The sequence below is a fragment of the Abramis brama genome (genome assembly GCF_963993115.1).
Source record: "Abramis brama genome assembly, chromosome: 1".
NCBI lineage: Eukaryota > Metazoa > Chordata > Actinopteri > Cypriniformes > Leuciscidae > Abramis > Abramis brama.
The window spans coordinates 22,119,508-22,133,146 of NC_139963.1; the positions used below are offsets into that span (position 1 = coordinate 22,119,508).

Below are 13,639 nucleotides of genomic sequence, written 5' to 3' on the forward strand. Positions count from 1 at the left end.
ATTTTACTTAAAATGTGTGTTTTATTTTCAGATGAGTTCCGTATTTAATTACGTTTATATGAAGCAGCTTACTTTTGTAATCAGTATTATATATTTCTTTTAGTTTTTCTTATTTTGCTGGAATTTTCAAGTCCAATTATTGTCTTTAGTGTTATATTGATGTCTTGTTTTATTTCTTTGTAACACTATGAATATGCATTAAAATAATGATAAATAAGAAAGAGGCTCTGAGTGTGTGTGTGTGTGTGTGAAGAAATTCTTACGATAACAAGCACTCTGATGAATGGCTGTTGGCATTACAACTGATATCACATACCCAATTTCCATCACTGATTCTTTGCCAGCTTATTTAACTATACAACTACGCGTTTGACATTTTATCGAAATTAAGTCAGTTTAACGGTTTAAACATTTTCAATGCACATTTGTAACAAGTTAGCAGATTTATAGATATGATTTAGCTCAAGTTTGCCTACATTTAACTATCAAACTGTTAATTTGTATTTGTATTATTACTATTAATATTCTTTGGAGTTGTTTGGTTGCGCAGAGACAGGTAACATGCGACAGATAAAGGAGGAAAAGTCTCTTGTGGAGACCCTGCCGCGAGCCCTAAGCAACAATGGTAGGGATGCCCTTCTGCACAGCGCTGAGGCAAAACGGAAACAATAGACCTGGGGCTGAGTCAAAAGAAACGGAGCAGTACAGAGACTTTGAAGGTCAAACAATAGCCTGACTTGCTGTGTGCTTCGAAGAACTCTAGCAAATAATCTGCACCTTCTTTTCTATAGTTAATATCAGTCAAAACAGCTCGAAGGAACGAATAAAACGGGCGATTAAAGTGTAGCCAGCAGTGTAGCCATAGTTTTATCAAATGCAATTAGACTCTTTGCCAAAGAAGGTGAATGCAATAAAGATAAGCTTTGTGTGCAAATTAATCTCTGCAATTTTCTACGCCAAAGTGCAATTGAATCCACGCATTTTCTCGTATCCTAAGCAAGATAGCCGTTGCGGTGTAAATACAAACAAAAACATAGGATGAACTAGGCAATATGTGAATTACATAAATGGTAACATTAAAGCACCACTGTCTATCAAGATCAAAGCATATGTGCATCTGCGTTTACTACTTTGAAAGAATGAAAGGAAATTGTGTGATTCAAAAAAGGATAACGATTGCACACGTGCAATGCTTTTGAAATATGGGACTTTGATATACATCTTTCAGGTTTATATATTTAAAAAAAACTATACGGGTCATTTTGTTGGGTCTATATTTCAGTATTTACTTATAAATAAAATTGGGAAATACATGAAGGCTAATTCTCACAACAGAAATAAAAAATCCCAAATAATAGAAATCATTCTAAAGTACAACTCGATTGTTTTGTTTTCGCATGTCTTTAAATTTTTCAATGGCAATAATTAGGGTTACATTTTTTAATTAGTGGCCAAATCATCTAAAAAATTAAAACGAAATAACTGTTAAAAAAAAGAAGAAAAAAAAAAACAATTAAATAAATTAATTGTTTAAAAACGGAATTGCAATTACATTCAAATTATAATATAAATACATTATAATTAAAACCTGTATAGCTTTTAACAACTGCAGGTAATACATTAATCTTATTAGATGTAATATTTACTAAACGTGTATCAGCAAGATAAACAATAATGATAATAAAACAATGGTTTCATTATTATTATTATTATTATTATTATTATTATTAGCCTATTATTATTATAGAAACGGGGAGAGAGAGCTCAGATTATAAAAATAAATCAGTCAATGAATATTCCAGATTTTTCAGTCGCTTAAGTAAACAGAGCGTTTGGCTAAAGGCTAGGTTTATACAGAGCGGCGGAGATTGATTTACGGCACTGAGCATACCCTCTTTTATTGGGGACTGTAAATCTGTCAAAAGCGGTAGAACGCGTAGTGCCTTTAAAAAAAATTATATTCTTTGATAGGGAGACTCGCAGGACAGTCGCTTGTTGAGGTCACCATGTGCATTTTCCATGTGTCCGGTTTTTTTTTTTTTTTTTTTGCAACCTGGACAAGGCAATTAATTAATTTAGATGAACCCATATAGCGTCTTAAATGTAGCGTTATTATTATAATTATTTTCATTAACAATATTTTATATATAGCCTATGTTTTCACGTGCTATCAGCCAACTTAATTGTTATAACTGTGTGTGGAAGGAATCGCTGCGGCATGTGCGATAGTGTTAGTTGCACATTACATGAGAAGTCACGTTTTCAGAAGCCAAAAGTAACAAATAAAGCACCTGAATATTCCTCTTTAGTGAGCTAACTCATTACTCTTCGCTATCTCAGGAAATAATGGAATCTGAATCGCAGCAACCATTCAGTTAGTTAAATATTAATATCGAATGAAGAGAAGCCCGGTTGGAGAGATACGGAGAGTTAAAGAAATAAATGCACGCGTAATCTGCATTTTTCAAAACAAGAGATTAAACATATTTGCTGAATAGTTGTAGTAAACCATGTGTAGATAGAGCTGGGTAATATTACAGTAATATTGATGAAATAGTAGATTAGTAATGCGGTAGAAAAGGGAGGGGTTACGTTTAGCTGGCAGTGTTAACAATGGTGATTTGCCTTACTTAATATGTGTCTCTTTAAAACACACACACACAAACGCGCGCGCACGCACACACACACACACACACACACACACAGGCTCTCAGCCCAGGCCCACAGAGCTGGCGCGCGCGGGCCATATATCTCTGTGACTATGCGGTGCTGACCTCCGCTCCGCGGCTTTTCACAATAATAATTCAGCAGTGCGCGAGGGCTATTTGTTTCGCAATTAGCGGCGTGAGCTAAAACAGGCACCACACCATCACATCAGCGTTACAAGGCCAAGCCGCGAGCTTTCCAACAAACCTTGAAGAAGGGAGTGGAGACGAGAACAAGGAGAGCAAGAAGGAGGGGGCTTATATGATACAATGCGAGGCGTTGTCACACAAAATAGCCATCATATTTCTGAGGCGGAAGGCCCTCTTGGCCTCCCTCACAGTGTTACAGCTACTGAAATATATATAAAGGAAATCGTAAAGTAATCTCGCCGTGTGTATTCTGCAGGTCTTGACACGCATGGTGACTATTCGGGCCTTTCTCAAGCAGTTTGTGAGACGGGAGAGATGTTTAAGGATGGGTCTTTGCAAGGCCACGACTGCTGTTGTTTTAAGGGCCCCCGATAGTTTACTAGACTGTCTGAGGGAAGAGATAGCACGGTGCCCTCGGGTTACAGTGCCCCGGCCGCGCTGTTATGACAAACTCGCCCTAGGGCTTTGTTGACCATGTAACACGTAGCGCTGTCCTGTCCGCGCCGGGTCAAGGGTTTCAGAAGGGTCAGTCTGAGCCTTCGCAACAGACCTAATCGGTCAGAAAAACGTGTCCTCTAGTTGAACCCATTGCTGCCATTCTGCCTGCCTGCTGCAAGAATCGATTTTTTTTCTGTCATCCCTCAACATCCCTCAATATCAGTTTCTATATTTTTGTCTTTTTTGCCACGCTTCATGCCACACAGGTCCGCAGAGGGAGGCGAAAGCCGTAAACCAGAACCACTGGCCTTTTCTCCAATGCGCACAAGAGATTGATTTGCAGGGGTTAAATGGCGGTGAGCCAGTATCAGAGCACTCGTGCTCATCTAAGCACACAACATGCAATTGAAGCAATTTGCTACAAGTCGTTTGTTTTAGGCAAATAGTTGCTCTCGAGACATTCTCTTGTGCTTTTCATTCCTGTCTGACCAACAGAGCATCGAATAATTTATTTTAGAGACCGGGCACTTTGCACCTGTGGCCACCCAAGCTCTGTGATGAAATAAAAAGTCGTTTTAAGGTGGGGAAACACATGCGCACACAAACAATATGATATGCAAAAGAAATAAAGTACCATTAACAGTAGCCATTAGGGCAAAATGTCCTATTCGCAGATGGGGGATGTCTTACATATTGCACATCCAGATATTGCTCACATGTATATATGGCACAGTGCAACTCATGCATATTCACAGTGTTGATGAGAGACACATGCGCGTTCACGCGCACATGAACGGTCAAACAGACGCTGACGTGCACATTCGATTTTTTTTTTCACTCTATACCACTTCAGGACCAACACCCACAAATATCCCATCTAACATTTCTACAGATGTGTTGCTCAAAAGCGAAAAGGAAAACATGCTAGTTGTGATGGCAGACACCTAGAAGTTATCGCAAACACACGACAGCCGGTTCCCAAATGCTACCCTTACTGTCAAAGCAGCCATAAAATCCATCCGTGGCACAACACGACAAATGCGCTTCTGCTACCCAACTGTGAGAAGGCCATAAAGCAATAAAACTCAAATAAAACAAAAGTACTGTACCTTGAACGCTGCCATCTCTCGTCCTGCGAAGATTCTCACTCGCGCTAACATTTTCAAGAGATTCTTCATGGGACATCCCTCGCCAAAAAAGTTTTCTTGTGGCATGACTTGGTGAATAGAAGATGGTAGAGAAGGGGGGGGGGGGGGGGGGGGGTGTCTTCAAGTGCCCTTCAAGATTTCACTCCCCTCCTAGCAGAAGGTCCGAGCAGTTGTGCTGCCGAATGACAATAGGAGAGAAGACTTGTTTAAAGAGAAGCTGTGATTAATGATTTTTCTGTATAATTCTCACATTTTTCTTTAGGCTTCTGTCTGCAAATAATAGCGGTGAACTTTTGAGGCCCTCAAAAGAAATCTGTTCACTCCTATTCAAACCACTGTGGCAGAAAGGTTTTTTTTCTTTCTTTTTTTTTCTCTAAAAAAATAAATAAAATATGTGTGACAACAATAGAATTCCAAGGTCTATACAGATGCCACACGCAAATGCCTCCATTTGAAGAGAGACACTTTTAAAAATACATCTCACTTTGGAAATAAGATTTGGGTCTAAATCACAAAATGGTTGTATGTAGATAGGCTAGCTATATCAGGTTTATTTAGCTGTGCTAAATATTTATGCCACTCTATTAGCTCTCAATAAATTGCAGAAAAGTGTGCACATTTAACAATTTTAACTAGAGAGCGGACCTGATATGGTTTTACTGCCTCACATTTTTACTTTTTGAAGTGTTTGACGTTATGTCCAGACAGCATTTTATAAATAAAAGGGAGAAAACAGACAAATAGCTTTAGCGGGCTGTGTGGCGAAAAGGCCTCTCTGATATCAACAAGCAAGTAATAGAAAATCTTCACGGTGCCACGGAATGCTAGCAGACCAATTTAAGGCCATACTTTTGTGTAAAGTTCAACGCCAGCAAACGGAATGTTATTTTCTCCGGCTCTATATTTTCAATACCTGCTCTGAGAAAAGAAAATGAAAATTAATACAAGGGCTGCGCCTTCCAAAAGAAGCCATTTGTCTTCTTGATTATCTATTTGGTTGTCAGGGTTTGAGCTATGGCACCGACCCGCTCCTTTGTAATATAAAAAACACACAGCTTGCGCTGGCAAACAGTCGCGAAACTGTTGTGCAAGAATTACACTCATTAAAGCATTAAAAGCCCACGAGCCGAGAAACTATTTAACTTCTGCTTTTTTTTCTAACATGGATCCATATTTTTAGGCGCATTCACGGCGTCGTTGAGCAGAGGGTTTGTGCACCGTTAAATTAAGGAGAGGCGAGACAGAAAGGAAGGGTTTTGTGATTTAGAATAAGATTACAAGGCGTAATGTACCAGGATTACTCGCAATGCAGCGATATAAATCACCAGAGAGATATGCAGAGATCTTCCAGACAGGCGAGCGTTACAAGGCTAACGAAAATGCACAATGGCAAGCCAAATACAATTAAATTGTGTTTTTAGCAAAACACAATGGACGATGGTATCCACCTATATAAGAAATATGCATTAAAAATAAACATATCTGGCTTTAAAATACACAAGAAGACATGACACATGAAGAAAGATTATACTTTTCCGCCATTTATTAAATTTCTAGAGCTATTTACATGTAACAAAGGTAAACAGTGAAAGGTACAAGCAGAAAGAAGACAAAATACAAACATGTAAGAGGGGAAATTTACAATTCATCAGTGAGAAAACTGACCTTTGGAATGTAAAAAAATATATAATAAAATGTAAAATTATAAGAGAGAGAAAGAAAGAAAGAAAGAAAGAAAGAAAGAAAGAAAGAAAGAAAGAAAGAAAGAAAGAAAGAAAGAGAGAGAGAGTGTGGTATGTGCGCATGTCTACCATAAAACAAAAAGAGGGTGGTATAATGACATAAAAAAGAATAAACGAAAATATAGTGTATTTTCTCATGCAATATACGCACCTTTTATCTATACAACCCTGGCCACACTTAACTTAAATTTCATTTAAACTTACAAACAAATTCTGAGATTAGCTATCGCAGATATTTGCCATTAAGTCAAGAGAACTTAATCTGATCACTTCATAAAACTAGACACAAAAAAAAAAAAAAAATACAATTGAGGTAATTTAAATAGTACTTAGCAGTGCTCTCATAAAAATGCTTTGCGTTGTACCGGTTTTGGTTATACATATCTATCCATCCAGCTTCATTGAACCTTTATATTATATTTAAAACTACTAACAACTAATTAGTAATTTGCTGTTCTTAAACTGAAAAGCGCTAAACAGGCGATGAAACAAGTCCCTGTATTTGTAATGAGCGACAAATGGACCACACGCACAATAACCCTCAGTCCCATTGGCATTGCATTCGAAATGCAAATAGCAAATGCAAAATAACCTAATTGCTACAAAATACAAAACTTCATATCAGTTGAAAAACACTCGGCTAGTTATTTTTAAGCCAGGGGAATAAAGGGAGTTAGAAAGGGCTTCTTGACAAAACAGAGCGACTCATTTATTAAGCACAACGCTAGACGTCGAGGTAATGGGCAGGCCTACGGTTCATCCTTTGTACCACAGAGTAAACATGACAAATGGGGCCGAGTTTGGCGTGATTAAAGATGAAACACGGATCCATCTTCACCCAATCTGAAAACTATCTGCCGCCTTCTGTGCTTATGGAAGGGGCGAGTGAGCAGGAAAGGCGTGCGGGATAAAAAATGGGAACCAGACTGGGAAGGCAACCCATCTATAGTAGCATTTGTGTTCGAGTCTTCAGTCTCTTCACCCATTTTTAGTGTTTAAAAGATGAACATGTTCTTTGCTCCTTCCCCCCCACATCTTCCTCGTATTTTATCCCTGTAATTAGAGTGCAGGGGAGAGTCAGGAGACACAACGCGGGTAAAATCCACGTTCTACACTCCATAAAATTAGATTTTATAATTGTACGTGTTTTGGGCAACAGTGGAGGGCTATAGACTTGACGGAGGTCCGCTAGCTCGGTTCTGATTGCTGCCCAATGTCGGGCCGCCGCTTGGATTAGTGTTGGCAGAGTTGCTGCGTATTTTGGTGTTGGGAAGCTTATGGTCCTTCTTCCACTTCATGCGCCGGTTCTGAAACCATATCTTAATCTGTCGTTCGGATAGGCACAATGTATGGGCAATCTCCACCCTCCGTCTGCGGGTCAGATAGCGGTTGTAATGGAACTCTTTCTCCAATTCCAGGACTTGCTGCCGCGTGTACGCTGTGCGTGAGCGCTTTGGTTCACCCCCTGTATAGTTCGGGCTCACTGTTGGGATACAGAGAGCGACACGTTACAAAAAAGTATAACACTCGCGCGCACACAGCCCCATACACACTCACATGTACATAGATATGTACACTCCAAAATCACACGCACACACACACTACAATAATATAGTGTAGTATATTTTTTATAACTTGAAGAAAATCCGCTCGTATTTGCAAGTGTACTATGTGACTGTTAAAAGATCCCATTGTGCAAAATGGTAAACAAGAACAAAAAAGTGGTCATTGTATGGTATGTAGAATAAGCAACTGAATAAGGGACATTAAATTCCAGAATTAAGTCAATAAAGCAGCACAAAATACAACAATAGGGGTATTGCATTTTTGCATAAGAAATCCTTAATAGAAATACATATTCAGCACTAACACTACAAGGGAACAGCATAATCTATAGTTGGCTATGGGCGACTAGTGTTAATCCGTGATTTTGCGTTTGCCCCCTTTTCAGCGCACACCATGGCAGCTCTATGGGCACATGCAATAATTATCGCGGGATAATAGTTCATAAAAGAGTTCGACTGTTTGTATTACCATTGATGTTTTATTATCGTCCTCATAACTATGAATATTTTAGCTCTTATAAGTATTTTTATAATAACAATTGAGAAGTGGCAGTGTAAAGTACACATTAATCCGTCCAGTCACTTAAAATCAAATTACTAAAACATAAAACCTAACTTATGGATTACATGAGAACTCATAAACCTCTTCTCGGGAAGAAATTAGAACGAGAAAGTTGCATAGACGCCGAAAGAGCTTAAAGAAGGAGTGCAATAAAAATTTATGGAGGGTGTAATTATATTGCCCTGCAAACAGACGATCGTAAATCTCGACCAAGGGCAACTTCATAAGGGGAGCAATAGATTTAACGCCGGACATTAGGCTTTCTAAAGTGGCTGAGCTGTCTGCGTACGGAAACGCACTAGTAAGAGAAGTTTAGCTGCACTTACCGATGTTTACGTGGACTTTTTTCATCCAGGGGTATACCACGGGATCTTTCCTTGAGGTGACCGTTGAAGTGTTTTGGCTAGTAGGAGTCTGACCGCAGGCAGGCGGAGGGCTTGGAGTTACCGAGTCGCAGTGATGGCTTGGTTCAGAGAGAGGGGTTGAGAGTGCGGTTGTGGGTAGAACGTGACCTCGTGGAGAGATGACCGCGGCAGGCTGCCCCGGACCCTGGCACGATGTGTAGGCTGGGTCGGCGCAGCCCGACCGCTGGTGGTAGATCGGCTCATGCTGGAACGAGGGGTCTTGCCTCTGGGCGCTGTAGTAGTCCGGAGAGTGACTGGGTAGGTAGTCGCTCTGGGAATATTCCTCGCAGGGTGGAAACTTAGGGTCCACATAGTTGGAGTTGATCAAATAGGAACTCATGGCCATTAATTTCTTTGAATTGCACACAAAATATACTAAAATTTATATGTATCCCTTTACTCGTTTTCCTGTTTCGTAGAACCCTCCTACTTTCTGTCAAGTGAACAAAGTTAAGGGTCCATGTGACATCGTCAGCCAATGGCGTGGATCTTCGCGATTCCCGGATAAGGAAATGGGATTAGTCAGTTTGGATCGCGCTCATCAACATATCGGAATAGTCCAAAATTCCATACTTTCTCATACGTTGCCGTGCGCTTGATGAGATAGTGAGTGAATCAAAACAATAACAAGCGAAAGCAGACACAGCGAAAAGGCATGCTCGATTCTAGCAGTCCCACAGAAAGTCACGCCCCCAGTCCCCCTCAGTTCATCTGCACATGGAGAACATGACTACATCTCTATAAAGAAATGTTCAGATTTGGCGCACTGAAATACTGCTAAAATTTGGCTAGTGTTCATGAAACGCGGTACCAGGGGAAAGTGACGCAAGGAAATCGCCATGGCCAAGGTCTTAAATGCACTCGCTAATAACGGTGAGAGAATGGTCGTGGCGTTAGCAGCGTGTCAGAGATGAATCTGGGCTTGTTTAAGATCGATAGAAAATTCATCAACTAATTCAGGTTACAAAGCCTCCTAAATCACAAAGGAGACCTTCTGCATTTAAACGTAGTCTGCAGTCATTCCACTCCAAACAGCGCGTTTATCCTGTTCGCCTAATCTACACACAATGAATAGTAATTTATGTGCTCGATTCACTATTAATACCAGCAGCAAATATTTCTCGTTGTTTACTGATAGTGATGTAAAAACACGGCATTCAGATGGTTACAAATCAGTACAAATCTCTACATACCTTTTTTTTTTTTTTTTTGCTCTTTTCGATTTCTTTAAAAGTCTCACTAAATATGTGACATCATAAACGCCCTTCAAATCTACACCACAATTTACAGAAAAATATAGTAGCTAAGAAAAAAACTTTCGTTCCTGCTACAATATTTCCAGTACCAAACAGTCGTAATATTAATAACAATGATAAAACAAAAGTTAAAAAGTCATCTTCTTTGCCCGTTGAAGTTGAATGTAGCCTATACATCAACTACATACTCCCCTAGATACGAATTTGTGACTCTGCGTCTGTTTACACAAATCCGGATCTACAGGGTATATATAGATGACAGGTATCTTCTTGGCAGGTATTGAGAGAGCCTGCTCACCTTGACAGCGCCTTCCCAGTGTCAAGTTGTTGCACCTGGAACAGTCTGCCTCCAAGGATATCAGCAATCTGTCTCGCCACTTAATGGATCGGTGCTTCCTTTATAAACTTTGCTAATGGTTTGTGGTAAACACTGGAGGGTTTTTTTTTTTTTTTTGTACATTTCTCCCCTAGACAGCAGCTAAACACGCAGCTTAAAAGAGTAAAATTGACTTTTGTCCCCTATCTGTGGCCCAGAAACAACATTTCCTACCGTCGAACTCATAGTCTTTGTCTCTTCGATATATAGGCTACTGAACAGTCGAAGCGCACAACTTTGTCGTCTAATGTGCACATTTTCTGTCAAAAACGTTTAAAAATCTGAAAGAAAAAATAAAATTAAATGAATGTTAAAAATGTATAAAACGTAATAAAACGACTGGGACTAATACAACAATATAATATCTATTCACGACAGTCTTGGAAAAAAAAAATGGTCATTAGCGTACAGGCCAGAAAGTAAATGCGACCGCGACAGATCTCAATAAAGGTCAAAGAAAGCTGGAGCAGCCACTGGAATAAAACATGTGGGTTTTATGGCAGGTCAGCTCTGTTTGCTACCGGCAAACACCAGTCAAACGGCGAATAAATAGAGAGGTGAGAGGGTATAAAACAATAAAATATGCACAGGACAATACCAATAGTTCTTTAACCCCCTGACACCAAACATTTTATGACTCCTTAAACAAGCGTTTCTCTCCCCAAACACTCGGCCCATCATTTCATGAAAAACGCTCTGAAATAAAGAACTTCTAATTCATTCTATGGAGTTTCCTTTTGTTTTGGGGATGCACCAATAATTTCAGGATGTTTTTTTAACTGTGCAGAAAAGGTAAGATTACCTTATTTAACTCTACCATTAGAACGGAGGATAGTGTGAAAGTAAAAAAAAAATAAAATAAAACGAAAACGGATTAAAATTTAAATATTATATTTTTAATTTAAAATCATCGACATTACCTTATTTATTAGAGCAGCAAGCAGTATCGCAGTCTCGTCAATAAAACATTTCGTTAGCCACATTTCATAGCTTAGCGAAAAGAAAAATCTACTAGAGTATAAACAGCGAAAAATTATTATTGTGGCCGCCGAAATTGTCATTGCTTCACATGCCAAAATACATAAAATTAACTACAACCGAAACACAATTAATCGTAATAATTTTCGTAATTACCAAAATGCTCATTTAAATACATATTTAACATTTTATTTGTCCTTTTAGTTTGTTTAATGATAGCTACAATTATAATTCAGCAAATGTCTATATTTATACGAAATCTTAATCTACAAATCTTAGAGGGTGTATGGTTTTGAGTCTTTGTTCTGCTGCGGTTTAAGTGACAAAGGCAAAACATAGTAGGCTAAATGATTATTAACTTGATTCCAGAGTATGCATGAAATTAATGTTTCAATAATTGTATCAAAATAACATCGAATAGTATCGAAATATTCTAGAACGAAGGAAAATCATTTTTCATTCACTGAGCAGTTATAGAATGTGTATAAAAACTTGTATCATATCAAAGAAATCTGTAGCACCCCTAGCGTTTGGCAGTCAAAGCTCTGGCAATTTTTCAAATGGGCCTCTGCCATTTTCAGCTCTTTTTTCAACTTGCCTGACTCTTTTCTTCTCTCTCAGTTCATTTTGATTGCTGCTTGGTATTAATCGTGCCGAACTTCTTGCACTGAAGCACATTAGCATCCATGTCCAGTAGAAACTATGAAAATAATTTTACACTTAAATGACTTTATTTCGCATGTAAACTATATACACCTTATTTTACATTTTAGCGATGAAAATCTATTGTAACAGCAAAGGAGAAAGTTCAGCCTTGGTGTCCACTCTAACCCTTTCACCCCCTGAAGTCCCCGACCTCGCCTTCACCCCCGTGAGCCATCTCCTTCTAAAAGCCATAGGGACTTCGAGCCATCTGCCTCATTATGGGGTTAATGTGTACACCGCCAGGCATTCAAAGCCGCGGCTCAGAGACTATAGCCAAGGTAAATATTCACCATATAAAACCCACACACTCAACAGTGCAACTCCGTGGGGCTCGAATTCAAAGTCATAACTCCGTTATGATAGGAGGGGGGACCCGTACTCTCGCCACAGTGTGCGCGAGCACGTGGTCCGCGTCCGCCCAAGCAAACACCTGCAGAAGAGAGCACGGCGATATGCAAATGAAGCGCCGTTTTCTTTACTTACTTTTTTTACTCTGAGCGTCGCACCTCGCATTTCTGTAGTATCTTGCCCGTATCTCCTCTCCTTTGCGGTACGCGCTCTTTGCAGGGGATTGTCGCCGCTCCAAACCCTTTCTTTCCGTTTCAACCGTTCCTATGCGAGTCCCTCCGTCTAAACCCCCCCTCACTCCTTTCTCCAAAGCCACAGGTTTAGCCCGTGACCTCGCCGTGATACCTTTGTGTGCTCAACTCCCTCTCATTTCCGTGGGTCCCCTCGAGCTCATCTTTAACATCACGCGACGATAACAGACAGGCAGAAATTAGAACATCCAAGAAGATCCTCAACCGACTCAAGAGCTCAGAAAAGCAAAAATAAGAAAAAACACCGAGCCACCAATTTCGACAACAGGAGTCATCGTGCCGTAACTATTTTCCGTTTTGAGGCTTTATCTCGCTGGCAACAAGAAGGGGCTTTCCCCACACAACGCAGCCATCTCTGTCCTAAAACAACTAAAAATAAAATGCACGCTAGCCTCAAGCCGCTGTGAGCTCTACAATACCATTGGGCGATATAAGGCATTTTGTTGTGGACTCTCAAGTTTTCATATTAATCTCGCACTTTGGCAGTCTTTGTTAAACAGCGAGGCGTGTCACGAGTCCCAGTACATTTTAATATTTGTTAGACGCGCTGACCTCCGGTTCACCCCTTCTCTGGGTCTCTCCCACTCTAAAGTTCTATAGTAATGCATGCATAGTGTGTTCGCTCATATTGAATTGTGCCCAGGTCATTACTTTGAAGAAAAATGGCTCGAGAAAGGGGGGTCATTCAAAAAGGCTTTATAACCCACAAATCAGTTCAACCATAGAGCGATTCTTTATTTTCCTAGTTGTATTCACAAAACTAAAAGAGATGTTCAACGTTAATCTAAAAGTCCAAACTATAAAACGAATTTACAATTTACAAAATATTAAAAGTTCGTTAAGGTTTTTTATTATTATTATTATTTATTTATTTATTTTACTATTTGTGTGTGTTAGGGTTGCCTAATCTATTTGAAGGGTAACGACAAATACCACCCTGACGAAAACACTAATTCTATCATTTTAATGATATAGCCTAAAATAATTGTATTTAAGATATTAAAATGTTTA

The 13,639-nt window shown here is 39.4% G+C and overlaps 2 protein-coding genes across 3 annotated transcripts in view; both read right to left on the reverse strand.

The window, feature by feature from the left end:
- The window catches only part of hoxb3a (homeobox B3a), a 51,176-nt gene that overhangs the window by 18,964 nt on the left and 18,573 nt on the right, over positions 1-13,639 (reverse strand). The window contains exons 1-2 of one of the 2 annotated variants that reach the window (XM_084088928.1): positions 12,513-13,022; positions 4,403-4,616 (exon numbers count right to left, since the gene is read on the reverse strand). The gene's annotated coding sequence lies outside the window, so the exon portion shown is untranslated. Of the gene's footprint in view, positions 1-4,402; positions 4,617-12,512; positions 13,023-13,639 lie in introns of those variants that run through there. The other variant, XM_084088926.1, reaches the window with a different exon arrangement.
- Positions 5,962-12,046, reverse strand: hoxb4a (homeobox B4a). The gene is made up of 2 exons (XM_084089043.1): positions 8,637-12,046; positions 5,962-7,666 (listed from the first exon to the last, which is right to left on the reverse strand). Exons 1-2 carry the CDS (start codon positions 9,058-9,060, stop codon positions 7,350-7,352), a joined length of 741 nt encoding a protein of 246 aa, XP_083945169.1. The 5' UTR covers positions 9,061-12,046; the 3' UTR covers positions 5,962-7,349.

What these genes read in the sequence shown, in the direction of transcription:
- hoxb4a (XM_084089043.1), bottom strand. Translation starts at nt 9,060, where the DNA reads ATGGCCATGAGTTCCTATTTGATCAACTCCAACTATGTGGACCCTAAG. An exon ending in AAAAGTCCACGTAAACATCG is followed by an intron (nt 7,667 to 8,636) that starts GTAAGTGCAGCT and finishes GTATCCCAACAG; the next exon opens with TGAGCCCGAACTATACAGGG.